General features: G+C 36.1%; 1 protein-coding gene across 8 annotated transcripts in view; it reads right to left on the reverse strand.

Moving 5' to 3' along the window:
- tmod (tropomodulin) overlaps positions 1-19,001 on the reverse strand; it is a 192,687-nt gene that overhangs the window by 28,150 nt on the left and 145,536 nt on the right. For 4 of the 8 annotated variants that reach the window (XM_017900258.1, XM_017900261.1, XM_017900264.1 and 1 more), the window contains exons 2-10: positions 16,313-16,465; positions 16,065-16,232; positions 15,852-15,978; positions 15,543-15,763; positions 15,304-15,458; positions 15,125-15,221; positions 14,855-15,002; positions 13,225-13,327; positions 3,067-3,122 (exon numbers count right to left, since the gene is read on the reverse strand). In XM_017900258.1, coding sequence (XP_017755747.1) covers positions 13,239-13,327; positions 14,855-15,002; positions 15,125-15,221; positions 15,304-15,458; positions 15,543-15,763; positions 15,852-15,978; positions 16,065-16,232; positions 16,313-16,465 — 1,158 coding nt within the window. In that variant the 3' untranslated portion in view covers positions 3,067-3,122; positions 13,225-13,238. Of the gene's footprint in view, positions 1-3,066; positions 3,123-11,805; positions 11,886-13,224; positions 13,328-14,854; positions 15,003-15,124; positions 15,222-15,303; positions 15,459-15,542; positions 15,764-15,851; positions 15,979-16,064; positions 16,233-16,312; positions 16,466-17,111; positions 17,156-19,001 lie in introns of those variants that run through there. The other 4 variants (XM_017900263.1, XR_001890219.1, XM_017900260.1 and 1 more) reach the window with 4 other exon arrangements.

Genomic DNA, 19,001 nt, shown 5'->3' on the forward strand with positions numbered 1-19,001 from the left:
ATCCTGTTTAACCCGCGGCTAGATACTCGCGAGCTTTTTCAAACAGTCACGGATTGGTCGACTCGCTTCCAGCGGCCATTATATACACATCCCTAGGGCCGGGTTTCCAACGATAGAACCGGGATCGCGACCGCAGCGCCACGAGCGGCGGCCAAGCTCATTAGCAGTCGCGACGCGTTTCGCGAGCTCTCCTCCGATTACTGCCGGAAAACGTGTATCAGAGCGAACGGCTTTAAAAAAGTCACGGTGGATAGGTTTAAGCGTGCTATTATATGGAGTAACACGTGCCCCCTCCCGACGCCCCGAGTGGTATCTCGGTGCCGCGATACAAGCTGCATGTAGTTAACTACTCGTTGCCAGCACGCTGCAATCTCGAAATCGACCGGGCAAACTTGGGAGCACGCACGCCGATAAAACGGACTCTCGCGAGGGCTGATATACACCTGGACAAGCGAGGAAAAATATTCTCCTCGCTATCGCCAATGAACTTTCATCTAATCATCGTAGGTACCATAGGGAGCTCGGAAGAAGTCACCCGGTTATACTGTCTCTCTTCGATAAGAGTCTACGTCTATTGTTTCGAGTTAGCGGAGTATCTAACTGGTTAGCCACTTGGCCTACGACTTGTTTTTATCCAAACATGGTTATGTAGATTATTTAACTTTAATACTGAACTTTACCATGCAATTGCTGCAGAAAATTCTAAAATATTTCGCTGTAAACTTATTTGTTGATATATGCACGCTACTTTGCTTCTGACAGCGTAAGGCTTCTCTATGAAGTGGAACTTATTTAGGGATAAGAAGGTCCCATGATAAGCAGTGGGTTTGATCATTCGTACAAGTTCAAATTTTTGTTCTGTATGTGATTCTACGTCCTAAGTGTTTGCTTGAAGCAATTCCAATAACCAAACTCATCGCTCGTCATGAGACATGTCGCTCAAGGTAGGCGTAGCTTATCAAAGGTAATTATGGCATAGAGATCTGATGTGGGTAATACTCGTTATTGCTAATCAAGGACTTGAGAAAGTTCGTGCGTGTCTATCTCTGCCCAGTGATTGGCAGCCAATCACGAGTGACTTCTTCCGAGCTGCCTACTGTACATAGCCAGCGGATAGTAGCTTCAACCCTTAAACTGGGGTAGAGACAAAGGTGGATGTAAGTGTCCGACTGCAAACCCGGCAAGTTGGAAAATTCAAAGGAAATTACAGGAACGTGTACAGCAGAATTCCATTTATATGAAATCGTTAGAGGAGAAACAGTTTGGGGATAATGGAAGTTCAGTGATTTTCTAGGTTATGTACGATGTTTGGTCCAGGCGATAGTAGTTCGCGACTTGGCGAGTTCGATTAATCGGGGATTAATTAAAATTTGATAGAATTCTACTGCATTTTAATAAAATTGTTTATCAAATACCTTAAATTAATTAATAAAATATTAAGAAACGAGTTAAGGTCTAGAGTTCTACTTTATCTTCAGAGAATTAGATTTTTGTTGGGTAATGGATATTTATGATTTTATATTTACTATTTTTTGGAAATTATTATGTATTATAAATATCGAAAAAGAAGCTACGTTTTATTTCGTAATATCTGGTAATGTGATTCTCTGAATATTCCTCTCAGGGCTGTACCTATAGAATCTTTTGCCATTAAAATATTTTGTGCGAGGGTAGAATAAATTGGATCAAATTTACAGGAATATTTGATCAATTGAATTTGAAACACGTACCCTTAAAAATCTCAGGGAGACTCATTCCTAAATTAATATATATTACTGTATATTATACTTACTACTGATATCATACTTACTTTGTCTACAAGTTACCCCATCAACTTAACAACACTCCTGTACCCAAACACGTTTATTATCATGTACATACACCTCAATCTCCAAACTTATATAAATCCTACATAAAACTAACTATACCAGCAGATGAAAAAAAACTTGGATAACTCACAAAAAAAAAAGAAAAAGAAAAAATCAACTATAACAACGATAATAATAAAAACAAAGTAATATCGAAGAAAAATATTTGGAAAACTAAATTACAATATATCCGAACGTTTGCATATCTCATTTCCTAAGTTTCCAACATCTAATTCGGAAATTATAAAAATTCGGAAAATAAAATTAACCGAAATAAATAACGCACGAGCATAGTAAATTATACATACACGTTTGCATGTATCCTAACCCAAGCCCCACACAGCGATTCAGCATACAACGGGACATTTTTCTCTTTCCTCACCGCGAGCATAATTACAATTTGACAAATTACCCAGTTACCGCGCTAAAATTACTCACTGTATATCCACTATTAAACGCAAGTAAAGATAAGAGGTCAGACAGCCATAACTCAGCCGATACAGAAGATCGTGGAAACGGATTCAAGGGTTGAAGTTCGTACCCGCTGGTCGCATTGCCACAGAGAATTATCGCTGGTGAGATCGTGCATGATCGAGGTAAACAAAAGGGGGGACGACATAGTGTATGCCAGAACGGTTTATTTGCGGTTTAATTTGCGCCAAAGTACAGATACTCATGCAAAACGAACGGTATGTACAGCGCGAACGTGCTGTGCCTCCAACGAGGCATAGAATCGACACGTAAAGCCGAATCATTATTAAAAAAAAAAATAGAGAAAGAGAGATAAAAAGAAAATGGAAGACAGAGATGGAGAAAAAAGAAAAAACAAGAAACTCTTAATTGTTATCCCCGATCGTTTGTTGGACGAATTTAAATGGAACGAGTGCCATAGATGGCTGCGCTGCGATTGGAATTGAAACAAACGCCGGAGAACGACAACGTTTATTCTTCGACACATATTGACAGAGGCATAATATTAATACATAAAATGGAAAAAAAGAAGCTTCGTCAAGAACGTCCGCTTGTCGATTCTTGTTACACGAGTTACACGATGCGAATTAATCATCTGAGCGAACGCCGCGAACGATGCGTGATAGTACGTGATGTTTTTTCTTCTTTATGTATATGTATATATATACATATAAAATGTACGTATAACATATGGTAAATAAATATATAATATATGTACAAATAATACCTAGGCGAACGCCACTTCGCGTTAAGATGTCGCCACCCCGAGCCGGGACTGCCGTACTGCAACAGACACCCGAAACACTGTCATCATATGTGCTCAGCACTTTTATTTTGAAAAATAAAAGTCTTCACCGATCGCTTGCATGCCGGTAAAGAGTAATGCAATCGACAACACACAGCACACGCTTCTTGTACCAGAGGTTGAAACGCCTCGATGAAAGTTACCAGTGAACCAGTGTTATTTATGCAAACGGTGTCCTGTGATTTAGGGGATGATTCTTCGTGAAAGAAGGAACTGAAGATGCTTGAAATAATCGTTCTTGATATTTGGGACTTGGTTTTTAAAAAATATTACGTGTATCGTCTGATTCTGAGAATTGCGTCAATTTTTATGAAATAATTTCAGTAAATAATTCTAATTGTTTAATCAGACAAAACTGAAGTACCGTTCGTAGATTTGATAATAGATAATCGAGAAGAGAATCTGTTTAAGTATTCGCAAAAATGGGAAGCTTTTGCATTTATGGTTACGCGAATATTAATTGATAAAATAAAACGGTTAATGGTTATTTACATCCTTTTCTCTATTTTCTGAGGGACTTGTATAGTTTATTTACGAAAATAAAAGGAAGCTTGAAAAGATTAATCGCAGAAAAATTTCTGGGATAATTAGACACATTCTACGAATGTCCCGTAAAGGAAGATTGGATTATATTCCTTTTTATTCTGTTTTTATTCTTTTTTTACGGAGAATCACCACCCGCATTAGTAATGTAACTAAAATCAAATTCATTTCAACCCCTGTTATATACACGTTTTCACCCCGTCGCACGCGTTGCAAAGAGAATAATCCTGTTTCGCTAAAAAAGCATTGCAAATGGATTTTAATCGGACGATATAATTCGTTATCGATCATTAAACTGATACGATTGTAAATGAAGCTCTCTCTTTCGTTTATTCGTTTCGAATATGTATTATATTTCTGCGTATATTATGTTTCGCATTTTTCGTTAATTTTGGTGATATTAACTATTTGCAATTGATTGCAAAATAATTTGTCAACGGATACAGCGACTCAGAGAATAATATTTAATTCAAACAATTTTTCTAGGAATTTTAATACTTTTAAATTAATGAAATTTAACGAAATAAATATTCTAAGTTTCCACCTGGTCCTCGTGATTTTTAATGCAAACTTTCTAGTCTAGTGTTCATAAATTTGAAGTATATCATCGCAGGGTAGCCCAAATTATACCATCAAACTTTGTAAATGCAAACTTTGTAAAATATTAATATATAAAATAAATAAAAAAAGGAAGTTTTATATAAATATAGTTGAATCTCACTCTACTAATCTTTGACATGCGCATGAAATTTCGAAGAAAAGGTATGTTATTTTATTAATACACGTGATAACGTAATATGAAAAATAAATAACGGATTTTGAATTTTACAGAATACTACAGAATTTAATTTTTCATCGCTATTAATCTCGAATATTTCGAAATGGAGTATTAATCCTTCCCCTTCTGATATCGACTTTTAAAAACGAACATATATTGAACAATCATTAACCCGATACATTTGCAACAGTTAATAACCAACTCAATCAAAAGGAATAAAATAAAAATGGACGAATTAATTAAATCACAAATCAAAATAATTAATCAAACACATTGGACGCAATACAGCGAATGCTCGGAAATGGTACATAAACCCTTTAATTCCCTCTATAGTAACTTTAGTCGATCAACGAAACACTACATGGTATTAATTATTAGTCATTAACCAAATCAAATTATAATACATTAAACGAGCATTAATATCCAACACGATCAATTTATCTACCAACAATTTAGTCTACGTTTCCCCAGTGAAACAGTTAATACCTAACGATTACGACATCAAACAACCCCCCTCCCTATCTTTCACCCCGTTAATCCCCAAACTTCATTCCCACGGTACCCGAAATTTCGTTATAAATATTCAAGGAAAACTTGGAGCAATCACAATCCTGTGTCCCAGAACCGGCATAGTTGAAACTGAAATGAAAAATCTGGGCCACCCCCGTTTCACGATCGATCATCAAGTAGACCTGGACCAGGTGAAAAATTACGTCAAACGACTCGACTGTCGACCGAGATGTCCATTTCATCCTACATTGAACAGGAAAAATGAGAAAAAAAAAGGAAACAGGAAAAACTAGAGGAGCTCTCGAATCAATTATGGCGATTTCCGTGGTGCAACCGGTTACGCGATTAAAAGCGAGGAAAGCTGAACGAAAGAGAAAGAGAGAGAGAGTGGCCGTGGCCTGATTCGAAGCGTAATCCGAGCGGGAAAATTGCAATTTCCACACGAGCCAGGAATAACCGAGCGACGACATAAAATATATCCACGCTTGGCCATGGCTGCTCGTTGCTTTTTAATTGTCTTTCGTTCGCCCGAATTCGGACTTTCTATCGCGGAAATTGCTGCCGCTTTTTCCAAGCGCAGCTGATACATTCGTCATACGGCCCGAATTAAACAACTGTCGTCCCGTGGCTACGAGCAGGTCGCGCGGGCTTCGTTAGGACCCTGCGGTGGTCCCGCAGGATTCTTCCCTCTGCAACGCTTCGACGAAGTTCGATGGTCGTGACGGGGGTGAGTCGAAGGATTTCGCGAGACTCCGCGAAATTCCAATCACAGTGTGTGTGCCTGTGAAAGCTCCATTTTCGCGAGCAAATTTTCGTTCGACGAATTAAAGGATTTTGCTTTCGTGAAATTCTGATCAGCGAGTCTAAAACTACGCTTATGGGAATCAACTTGCATCGAATAAATAGAACAATTTTGCTATTCTTCGTGGTCTCGTGAAATTTTGTGAAATTCAGAAATTAGATTATTTATTTTAACATTTTAACTCTTCTATGTTGGGATACTTTGTTAGGGTAAATATACCAATAATAAATATATAATAAATATGTAAAACTCAAATACTTTTTATAATCGTATAGATTATTTTTATGGGTCTTTACAAATTTTCAAAAGACAATTAATGATGATTATTGATTGAAGCTATTCCTCCTGAACAATGCGTTTATAAGCACATAAACGCTTCGGTGTTATATTATGTGTAATTTACTTTTCTATTATGTATAATTTGTAACAAATATTTTTATTATGTATATTTTTATATTACGTATAATCTGCTTTTCTTTTATACGTGAAATTTGATGCAAATGGACTAACATCAGTTAATGAATAAAGTAATAATAATATAATTCAGAAATTATTCTACGTAAATTCTGTAACGTATTTGGTCATTAATAACCGAAAAATAAATGCAACTTTAACCCTTTGCACTCCAAATTATTTTTCAATTTTGTTGCCAATAATTCCCCCTACTATATCAAATATTTTATTGAAAATCTATTTCACAAGACAGTTCCTCGACTGCTACCTATTTTTAAGAATTTTGTTTACCGATTATGTTAAATATACCTCTCAAACATTGTTGTAATTTATACTTCGAATTTAAATAATTCAAATAGTTATTTATTTCCTGTTTTCTTGTTCGATAAATAAAGAATTAAAAAACATCGAGTGTAACTGATGAAAACTGATGTCGAATCACGCTCAAGGGGTGCAAAAGGTTAATAAATAAATAAATAAATAAATTATAATAAGAGAAAAGTAACTCGACTCGACTATCTCGTTAATGATTCTCGTTACGATGGAGAACTATAAAATATAATTTTCAAAATATAAAACATTCCATTAATGTGTACACATATATCTAAAGTTCACAAAAGAATTAATAAATCTTGTTTACCCTTAGTAATCTTGCATGTTATATATCACTGCTGTCTCAAAGGAAATTAATTCCAATCAGTATGACATCCAAGTCTAAATTTAACACGACCGCAAAGGGTTAATTACATTACACGGGAATCAATTTCACGTATGTAAACATAAATTATTCGTTATCCAATGTTGGACCGATCTCATTGGAAACGCAAAATCCTTCAAGATTCAACCCCCTCGCGACTCACCATCGGGAGCTCCTTTCTCGTCGAGGATTCATCTTTGAAAGCCTCGCGTCCTCGAGAGCAAAGAGATAATCGACACACGCGTTTCCATGCAGAGAGAAAGAAGCTCCATAAGAATGATCTTAACCGTTAACTCTGTTAGTGGAAAGAAGACACATGGTATGAAAACTGCAAACGAGAAAGATCGTGTTAATCGAGGTGTCAGGGTGTTATCCTCACGGGTCACAGAAGAGGGATTAACACGTCGATGCACGTCACATTTCGAACACTGAAACAGGGGATAAGGGTGGAGGATTTACGTGGGAACTCGTGTGCGTGGGGTCGATCTTTCGGTAAATAACGCGTTGATGACGCGTTATGGGCCAACCTGCGGACGCACCGCCGCGAATTTCGCCGATGCGCGAACGTCGAGCACTTTGGACAGCCGCGTGCTCCACGCTCGTTTGACGTTTAAAGCGTTAAATTCGGCTAATCGTGAAAATCGTTCGGTCACCGTGGCACGGCTCGTTACCGCAAATAGTTATCAGAAATTCGGAATAAGCTGGCGCATAATCGATCGGATTTCGGCATTCTCGCCACTCGCGCCTGTAAATTCGGATACTTTCGAATAATTCGAATTTTCACGATTCCTGCTATACCCCGGCCTTCGTACGATACATTGTACGATCTTTTTCAACCACCAAATTATCGCGTATTTCGAGACACGAATTTTTGTTAGCGCGTTGGTATTTAAAGACGTTAATCTCGGAATTTACCCCTTATAGACTTTGCAAATTTTTGACTACATAATATTGCAATCTTTCAAATATTTCAATTTTGGATAGAATATTCTAATTTCTTTCTTTCTTTAGAAATATTACAAATTTATATTTTTACACTAAATTAACTTTGTATCGTCTTTTAAAATTTTTGATAAAATACTCCATTTTCTTTTCTCTTTTTTAGGAAAACTAAAAATTTATGTTTCTATATTAGAGATAATATTTCTGACAAAATATTCGAATTATCTGGGAATGCTACAAATTTTCTTTGCTACAGAAATTAAATGAAATCGAGAGTAATCGAGATTACATTGGAAAATTGGTCATTCTTTAATTGGAAAATGATCCGGAAGATTTGTAAATCGGTAGATAACCCCTTGCACGACCGACGAGTCGTCTATTAAACCGTGCTATATATTTTGCATTAATTTAAATTCGCATCCGTCGATTTTTCCATAGAGGTGGATCTATGTAGCGACCCATGCCGCATATTCAAAATTTCCGACGAGGCCGTTTGGTCGCGAATTAATTTCTCACCGCGGCGTATTTAATTACTTTCGAAAACGCCGGCGAGCATGCGTCGGCGTAAAAAAGAATTCCACTGATATTTTGCAATTTCGTAAAATGAACAATTATACCCGCGCCAGAACCGTGCCAAAAAAAGGGGGCAAAAATGGAGAATTTAATTTCGTACAACCGGCGTAAAACACGAAACTGACCAATTTTATTAAATATACATAAACCTGGTGCATCAGCTAAAAAGATAAAAGAGGGACGAGACTAATCCTCGTGCATTAAAAATATTTCATTAAAATACACGAGTCTAAATGTACACCTAAGCCTCTGTGACATACGCAACGCTAATTTAATAATCACGGGTAACCGAAAGAAATGCACGCGACTGTGGGCAAATAAATTAATTAATTAACCAAGTAAATAAAAAAAAAAATAAAAAAATAAAAAGGAATGGGGAATGAAATAACGAAACGAGTTCACGAGTTGACGAATTTCAAACGGCACGACATTGGTAATTTTTCACCCCCCTCTGGGCTATCGCTCTAATTGACCAACTTCTTTCCAACGACCCTCGAAATGGCCCGCGAAACCAATAATAACTCGGTTCCAAACGCAAGGGGTTAACAATACGGAAGGGAAAAGGAAAAAGTAAGTTCGTAAACTTCTAGCTCGCTTTTAGGCAAAAACAGTGTCCCGCGGCTAAGTTGGAAAAGTTATTCGCGTGACGAGAAGAAATTACTCCCATATCCCTACGCAAACAGCTAATCTGAACTGCAAAGCGGCGATCTGGCTACGAACTTTCCACCAAACGACCGGTTAATTGAGTTGTACCCTCGCGCTAGGGAAAAACTTTATCGGGAGCAGTTCGCGGTTGATCCAACGGAGCAGTTTCAACCTGCTGCTATGTATCAGCGTGTGTGGCTGTTACACTATCGGCCAAAAGTACGAGACAGAGTGCCACACCGCAGGTGTGAAACGTCGCTTTACGCAGATTTCGATGACACGATTTTTAATTGCGCTAAGAAACGAGGCAATTTTATTGGAAAAATCGAAAAATCGATGCACCTGTTACTAAATTATTGTAAAAAAATAAATTATCCATGAAAGAATTATGGTACATAGTTGACAATTTCAAACGTGAAATATTGCATAATTCCATTGACATATTCTGCTCCAAAAAGGAATTTATTTAAAAGATATGAACTATTTATTAACCCTTTGCACTCGAGGGGCGCCCTTCAGACGCCATTTGATCAAATTTCGAAGCTCGATATTAATTAATATATGAAATTTAAAATAATGTAACAGTGTGCGAGGTATCGAAATTAAATAATTCTACGTGTCAATTATTATACGATTTCTTATCTACTGCTTAAAAAATATTGTCAGTTTTGTAGCAGAAAATTTTTCAACTCGTACCCTTCTTTAACCAAAAATAAAGTCGAGCGCAGAGGGTTAACATCGAAATTAAATAATTCTACGTGTGAATTATTATACGATTTCTTATTTACTGCTTAAAAAATATTGTCAGTTTTATAGCAGAAAATTTTTCAACTCGTACCCTTCTTTAACCAAAAATAAAGTCGAGCGCAGAGGGTTAAACTATTTATTAAAATGTATAATCGATAATTTTAATTTTGAAACATTTTATAACGCTACTCGTGTTTCTTGCTTGAGAAACTCGAATTTTTGTGACGAACGTGTGTATAATACGCTATATTAGAAATTGCAGGAAGTACTAATCTTAAGGAACACCAAAATCATCTCCGCCATTATAAAACTGCTATAGCTGTTAGCTGCTTTTAATGGAGGTGCAGCTTAATTGCCGCAGATTTAATCATGATTACACGGTCTCGTACCTTTGGCTGGTAACTGGTAACCGCATCTAGTGATGGGACCATTAAAATAGCTATCGAAAATTGAGTAATAACACGGGTGGAAACAAATAGCTAATATAAAGAGATATAAAGTTCCGGGGTATTATGAACCTTGGTAATATAAAACTGTTAATCTTGGTATGTTAACTAATTAAAGTATTATACTCTATTTCTGACAAAGTATACTCTACACTTAGAATTCTATCCAATTTTTCCAAATGCTTTCATTTAAATACCAAAAACTAATTTAGCTTAAATATCTTATGATCAGAATTAACATAAATATTCTCATAAATATAAAATTACGCAATGAGTCTTCAAAAATTAATAAAAATTGTGAATCTACAAAGTACCACTATCCTGTAACTATACATTATACATGTATTATACAATGAATCAAGATTGCATTACCAAGAATAATATAAACTATGATAAGGAAATATTGCTTAATTTTTCATCTCAGTCTACACTTCTACAAAATTTCCTATCTACGTTCGATTTTCCTTATTTTTCCAAGACGTTTTACATAAAATTCGAACGCAATTATTTAAATGCTCCCTCAGACTTTACGATGTTACTCGCGATACGCTTGATCCCATCACTAGACACGTCGTCACACGTTAAACCGCTGGCTGCTCGACATTTAACGTCGAGAGGACGTCACGCAAGGCGAACCGAGCTTCTGGAAGCTTGCGTGGAAATTAACGCGTCACGACTTCATCGGGTTTGATAGGATGTGCACCTAAATCCTGGAGCGAGGCCGTCGACCAGAGTTAAAGCTCGTCTACAAACACCATTCGCAGTTAACGACGTGTCAGATCAAGCGCAAAACTCTGTTTTCGACTTTCATTACGAGCCAGTGTCGTGATCCATTTTGAACGTGGTACTAACCATGAAACTACGAATAAACACCGAGTTTTATGAGATCCTCCTTGTCCGAGTCATCGGTATTCAACGTCAAATACAATTACAAGTAGTAACTTCTTAATAATCATAGCTAGCTCATGAGACAATTTCATAAATTTCTATTGCAGAAACATTTTTGCAGATTTAACAAAATTAAAAAATCTCATACTTCTACCTATACATGATTGATCATGGAATTCTTGAGAATTTAAATACACTCTATATGTACATAAATAATTAAATTAAATAAATACTTAATTTAAGTACAATGTATATGTTATATAACTAGTAATACACTAACCATGAACACAAAATTTAAAAAATTATATATATAAACTGAAATGTATATAAATTCTTTTGACAATCCAAAAGATCACAGAATCTCATAAAACCAAGTGAAGATGATTGAAGCAACTTCCAGAAGCTAGAGGGTGGTAAAATAAACTTGAAAAGAATTCTCAGAGGTATCCTGATGTGGTTCGTAGCCTGACACGCGTTTGCTCTACTCCTGTCTTCCTCTCAAAGCTCACAAAACACTGCGACTTATCGAAAAGCAACGTTAGTGAAGCTGCAAAGTAAACAACAGCGGTTAGAATTTGCCGGAAGTAAAACGCGCAGCATCAAGTGCTGATCGACCACCGCTTAAGGGTGTAGCTACCTTTCATTGAATCAAGGCAGATTTCCTGTGGTTCATGTTAAAGAATCGGAACTGTAGCCGCAGCGTTAGGTCTTTCCGTACTGTTGGGAAAGAATAGAGGTGTCGTAAGTATACATCGCAGCTCTGACTCGTAGAGTCTCACATCGGTGGGTGGTAAAATCGTTTACATTACGGAATGAACCATTCCCTATGGCGACAGAGGAATCGAAACGATCTGGATCCTCTCTTCTTCGTTATCGATATGAAAATGCGTGAATTTCTCTTTGCGAGCGATTAACCAATCGTTTCGAGATCTCTGGCCAGTCAAGATAGGCGTGGCACGCCATCGTAATCCTTTCAGCTCATCGTGATCACTGTAATCGTCGAGCAACCTAAACGTATGTGACGAGCATCTACGCGACAATGAAACGATAAATTGCGAAATAGGGTGCGGACCATTGATGTGCTTCGACGTGGGGACTCCGCCTGGAAATATAATCCGAGATATGTGTACTTATCGTGTCAATTTGTCACCGCTTATGAAATGTTCGTGTTCGAATAGACTGGCCTACTCCACTTTGTGTAACTTTTCCTAATGATTCTTTGTCCATTGCTCAAAGCCGATGCGTGCAACAAATTGAGATGAAGGAGGGGATAATGCGAGCAACTTAAAATAAAATCGTGCAGTGGATGCATAAATGTTAATTATGGCATGAACATGAATGTGTGACTAGAGTTTTATTGCTACTAAAGCCAGCTTCATAAATGAATATAAGATTAGTGGTGTAATTATCCTGTGTTGCCTAACAGCTACTAGTATTGCAGGTTTATTAATGAGAGATTCTTATTATCTTCATTGCATTTCAGTTTCATAATTATTGTTATTATAAGTGATCGCAATTTAATGCCCTGATTATTATATATCATGATGTGTCAAGATTAATATTATATATCTACTGTTATAATACTGATAATATAATACTGATGATTTTAATAATAACACCATATTGTTATTTTCCTGACATCTTCATAATATCAAATATTTATTCAATACAGGTATTAAGTCTAATAACGAGCATAATCATTCTTAATTATCTTCTGTTAGTATTTCATCGTTAATAGTAATGACAGTATTCTTTCTTGTTCATACAAAGGATTGACAAATATGAATGTATCTTATTGACTAAAACAATTTTAAGAACAATCACTATTAGATGAAGATCTATTTATGAAAGAGATTAATTAAACCGGTACAAAATGCACTTAACAATAAAAACTCGCAGGCAAAGTATTTAATTCAAGTCTCATGGATATCATTTTACCTGGACATTCACTTACATTCGACAATTGTACAAGAATCAAGAAAATCAGGCACTAAAGACAAGTTTTTAAAACAGTATTCTGAAGACAGAAATCTTTCTTTGACAAATAACTACTCACTGCGCTAATCAGCGCTACGTTCCGTTTCTTAAGCCACCTACTGGGATAGTGAAACTTTTGGAAGGTTCACCGGCCTCTAGCTTAGCGCGTCGCACACGACAGACTAACAAAATAAACAACTTATTAAAATCCTTTAAATATTATTCCAACAATTTAAAGTAGGTAATAGGGGCGGGCTAAATTTCAGGCGAAATGCAAACGGTTCAGTACAGGCTTTCCACGTGTTTACGTTTATATATTTTCATCTATTTAAATAATTATAAGATGAATATGAGAATGGTGAAAATAAAAAGATAAAAAGCTTGCATTGGATCAGGCGAAAGGTGTATGGAATAAAAAGCATGCTGAGAGATGAACATAAGGCAAGATTTGGACCTAGAATAATTTACTGCTGAGCTAATGTCTTTGTTTTCAATTTATCGAATGTATATTCGAGATTAAATAAAGGTGTTTCCGCACAACTGGTGTGTTGTAAAATGATGTAACAGAACAAAAGTTATATTCGAGTATGTACTCTAAACTAACACCGGCATTAATCATGTTCTTTAGTAGATTAAACGAAGCGCAATTGCACAAAAGCATGAATCACGAATTGCATCTGTTTCGCTGCTGATTGATGTTAAATAAGCTGCATATAAGCAATAATGAAAAAGGAACGCGACTTAAACAGACTCATACCGAATCGAATGTTTATGCGCTTTAACCTTTGGTTCTGTATTTGGCTGAAAATTGAAAATACATCATATTTTACACTTGTAGATGAACGTTCTAGGTACAACATCTTTTTAGTAAGTGAAATGGAATTAAACTTTTAAAGTGACTATAATGAAAGGAATAATTAAGATGTATAAATTGTTAGAGATATGGAGAAATGTTGAGAACAAATGGGTACACTCTAGGGTCTCATAATTACCTCTATACCACTAGCTAGAAAAATAATAAATGAATTTAGCGGGATGAATGGATGAATGATGATGTGCTAATAAAGCGCTATGAAAGACTACGAAGCAGATTCGGAAGAGTTAGAAGCATTTCGTCATATGATCTCCATGGTCCCCCATACAATTGCTCCCATCTAAACGAAAAATTAACAATATGAATATCGCTACAGAATGAATAGAAAAAATGTGTTTCTTTAAAGTGTACGAATAATTGTTCGAATTTTCAAAAAGTACGATTCCAATGTGGCACATATCTCTGGATAACTAAATCATCTGTAAAAACCTTTTTCATTATAAACATATAATATTTCAGACATATGTACTGACATCACGTTGGGTCTAATATACCTGGAAAGAAAGATTAGTCGATCTATCTAATTAAACAATGATATCCCTGATGTAACTGCGAAGTTATATCAAGGATAGAAAGTCGATACTTGAGATACTTGAGATATAATTGATAAATGTTACTTAAATGATAAACTATATAAATTTATTTGAAGTACTAATTTCTATATACGGAAACGTCTATATAACTCGATAAAAAAAATAAAATTTTTTCTTATTTTATTTAATAATGTAAAATTTTCCATAGAATGATTAACCTCCGTGGAAAATTACTTTGGTACGCCCGAAATTAAAACTTTCATAAAAGAAGTATCTTCTATAAATAATTTCTTTCTACTTACTCCTGTCAATGTTGCGTTGTAAATGTGCAGCCACACGATGTCTAGCATCGTTGAACTCCAAATGAAGACCAAGTCGGAGCAATGTCGGATTTTGCTCTACCAATTGTGTAATTTCCATTTCAATTTTATTTCCCAATACCTGTGACCTCTATGGATTAAATATAAAAACACGATATGTTAAGAACTACAAAAATTATATTACATTCAATAAGTGAATAATCATGAACATAATTAACCATAAAAATATAAAATTTTCTAATTATATTTTACCTGATTCGAACATCGAAATTCTTCCATTGACTTCGTTTTAAGGAGTGCTCTGATGAGCCTCACTATCACAGATGGGCTTATAAAGTTTGTTTCCACACTAAAAAATTGTAATTTCAGTACATTATATTTAATAAAAATTACTGCTACGATGTAAATTAGATACAAGGTATTATACTAACTTGAGTACTCTGAGCGTAGAATTTTTCTCTAAGGCCTCTGCCAACCTTTGTGCAGTCTTATCAGTGAGTCCCACATTTGTTAAACTTAAGGATTCAAGATGTGTATTTATCTCAAGTCCTTCGAATAGTTGAATAAACTTCTCGTCAGATATATTCTGAAATAATACAAATCAACATTAAATAACACTATAATAAACACGTATCTTTCTGCAACTGTGAGATAAGTTTCATATACCTACTTTAATATTGTTCCAATTTAAATCAATTAGCGAAACATCGTCCTCTCGAACTTGTTTGATAGTGGCATCAACATCTGTATCATTAGGTGGTTCCATTGGGTAAGGTTTTGGTTGACTAGCTTTCGTTACACCATCCCAACCCAAACCAACGGGTTGGCCAGAATTTAACAGAGAAGCATGGTATTGATCTTGATTCATCATAGAATGAAATCCAAGGATAGCTATGTGCAAAAAGATTATATTAGATATTACAATGAATGCTCTAACTAAAAAGTATATCATTATATAATAGGTGAAATTTATACTTACCAGCAAGATCAATAATTTCTTCTTGAGTAGCATTAGATAAAGCTTGCTCATATTCTTCTCCAAGATCAATGGCAATCTGCTCTTCTGCTTCTTTTTCTTTTGCAGTTTCTTGAGGAGGTGGAACCCACTAGAAATATGTAACAAAGGTACATGTATATTAATGCTGAAGATCTTAAACGTGTTAAGGATAAACTACGTAATTTAAGATAATACCTTTTTGCCTCGTATGACACCAGGTACATAAGGCTTTAATTCAGGTTTGTCTGGTGTTTCCAAAGCTTGTTTATTGATGTGTTCAATAAGCTTCTTACGATTCAGTGGTCCTGTAGGACTCTTGTCACATTCATAGCTACAACGTTGTGATGGTGGCATGAAACTGTCCTATAAAAATAATGACATACATTTACATCAATTGTTACATATCATATTTGACAAAGACACATTAATAATAATTTTCTTACATCAGGATCCACTTCTTTAGCTAATATATTAATTTCTTCTGGGGTAAGTTGTGCCAATAATTCATCCACATCCACATCATCGTATTCACTCAAATCCTTGCCATATAGCTTTGCAGCAGTTGTCATAGTGGTTGTTTTGGTCGAAGAAGAAGTCTGGAAAGTTTCCCATGGTTCTTGGTCAACTACAGAGTATCTTCGTGACATTTTATTAGCAAGATTATTAGTTCAACAATCTGATATTACAAGACTGACTCTACTACTATTAATCTATATTAATTTCCTAACACATTTGCATTATAAGACAACACTATCTACTATAAAACACAGTATTCCTTTATGCATATGCAAAATTACATAAATTTATCCTATAATTTTTACAATATTTTATTAACAAATAGGTTTCACACTCCTTAAATGTGCATAAATAGATACGCGTGAAATTCACTGAGCAATTAAAACAAGTGAATGACAAAAATATGTTCAATGTATGATCACAAAACTGAACCAAGAACAACGAATATTTTTGCGATTGTAATATCAGCGGTAAAGTATTTCGTCACGAAACACGTTCATCACTACGCCTAGGAGTACACGCAGGCAATGTTCCTGATCGAACGATCAGCAAATCGACAAGTTGCATTTAAATTCGGCAACTGTCCAATGCGGCTGATGCCCTTTGCCCCAGATAATTCGGGATCGATTTTCATTGACAACTCATCTGCCAAATCGACAACCCACGCTAAACGGAGATTCGCGATCGTCTTTGAAATATTATCATCTAAACAAGAATGAAACTTACTACTGACAAATCTTCCGCAACAATGGGTTATACCAATAACAATCAGCGGCTGATTGCGGCAGCGCCCTTTGACGCTTATACCATATTTGAACAAAGAGCAAGTGGAATGGGAGGTTGGTCCGAAGTATCTTTCGCAATTATTAAAACAGATTTCCAAATGTTTCCTCGATACAGGATGATTTTTAAAATGCAAGGAATATTTATTTAATTTTACGAATTATTTATATTAACAAAAATATTTTCATTCAATTATCACTTTAAGCCGTTTGACATCAACCTTGCAGAGTATTAGTTTGAATGAAGTATACGAGATGCTAGCCCATGGAGAAAGTTTCTGCGCGTCTAGCGTCGCGCAGGTATTGACGTTGTGTAGCGCCCGTGGCGGTTGTTTCAAAACACATCCATATACGTACAAGATTCGCAAGTTGCGACAAGTTGAACAAACAATTACCATTTTCGTTTCAACTTCAATTTATTCGATACTTTCCAAACTAACTGACAATGTTAAACTCTTCCACATAAATAAATCCATGTTGCATACCAAATCGGCGAAACAAAATTAACCGAACACGTAATAATATATGATAATCCACATCATCGAGGTATTACTCATTTTGCCAACCAATATTATTACTCATCTACATAAAACTATAGTTTCGAGCCTTGTAAAAATAAACTGACTATACAACGAAAGCTACCGGTAAGCTAATAAGGCGTGAAATAATCGACAACAATGATACAATTATGACACATCGTGACACGGATAACCTTATTTTTCGATGGAAACACGCCCAATGCGTAATCGAAAGAAATTTCACGGAACACGTGGACCTTCCAGCGAATCGCATCGCGATAATTAACACGATAAATCAATTCTGCCCAAGGTCGCGCAAAGACCGGTAATCGGCGTGCACGTTAAGAGTGGGGAAATTCTGTATGCAAAGTGGGAGCGCGTTGCGCAGGCTCGTGGTTCGTGGTCGGAAAAGATAGAACGGCCATCTCTGTCGTTCCTCGGCCGTGCAGTTTTGATTAGAGAGCGTCTATCGCGCGTTGTAGCGCTCGTAGCGGCGACAGCCTCAAAAATAGCTGAGGCCTCCTCGCAGGCTGGCACACTCCCAACGGTCTATACTTGGACATCCCCGCGCCATGATTATTTATAGTGAGCGCGAGCGCGGCCACTGGCCTTCCCGCGAACTAACTAGCCGCCTCCAAAGACGATCCGTCGCCCGTGACCTAGGCCCGCATTAATAACGATTACACCCCTGCGCTCGGCAAGACGGCAACTTAATCTCTCGCACTGCTTCTACAACGAATACGTAAAATTCCTGCAATTCTACGATCTACAAATTATTAATACGAATATAAAGAACTGAATGTTCTCTACGTTTAAATCGATGAATGCCAATTCACACTGAAGGAATAACATCTAGAATTTCCAGCACTGCGAACATGTACGTAGATGTCGCTGCACGCGTTACGCGTGCTTTCCTTTGCTACGTATATTTTATAACATCTACATATAAATTCCTGGAACTTGGAAAATATCAAAGTGTAACGTTAAGGTTAAAAAATGAATCTATTTTTAAGAACTCGCGAAAGATCACATAGAAACACGTCTCAAGTTGTAGTTAAATTATATTTCTCTAAATTTCGCTATTATTTTACAAATTTACGTGGCACGCAAAAGTTAGATGGAGTTAAATAATTTCTGCACGGGGAATGAAAAATTACGTTTCGTCTGAGGAAACGTAGAAATCTTAAATTCTCTAATCTGCATATTCATCAGCTTTCGCACTCCATCGCCGCTTCCCTATTTTCTCATACGCAATCCGGGTGTTATGCAATTTTCGAAGAGGATGCATACGATATGGAATTATTAGCACACTCTTT

The sequence above is a fragment of the Eufriesea mexicana genome, unplaced genomic scaffold, assembly GCF_001483705.2.
Source record: "Eufriesea mexicana isolate 0111107269 unplaced genomic scaffold, ASM148370v2 scaffold1146, whole genome shotgun sequence".
In the NCBI taxonomy this organism is placed as follows: Eukaryota; Metazoa; Arthropoda; class Insecta; order Hymenoptera; family Apidae; genus Eufriesea; species Eufriesea mexicana.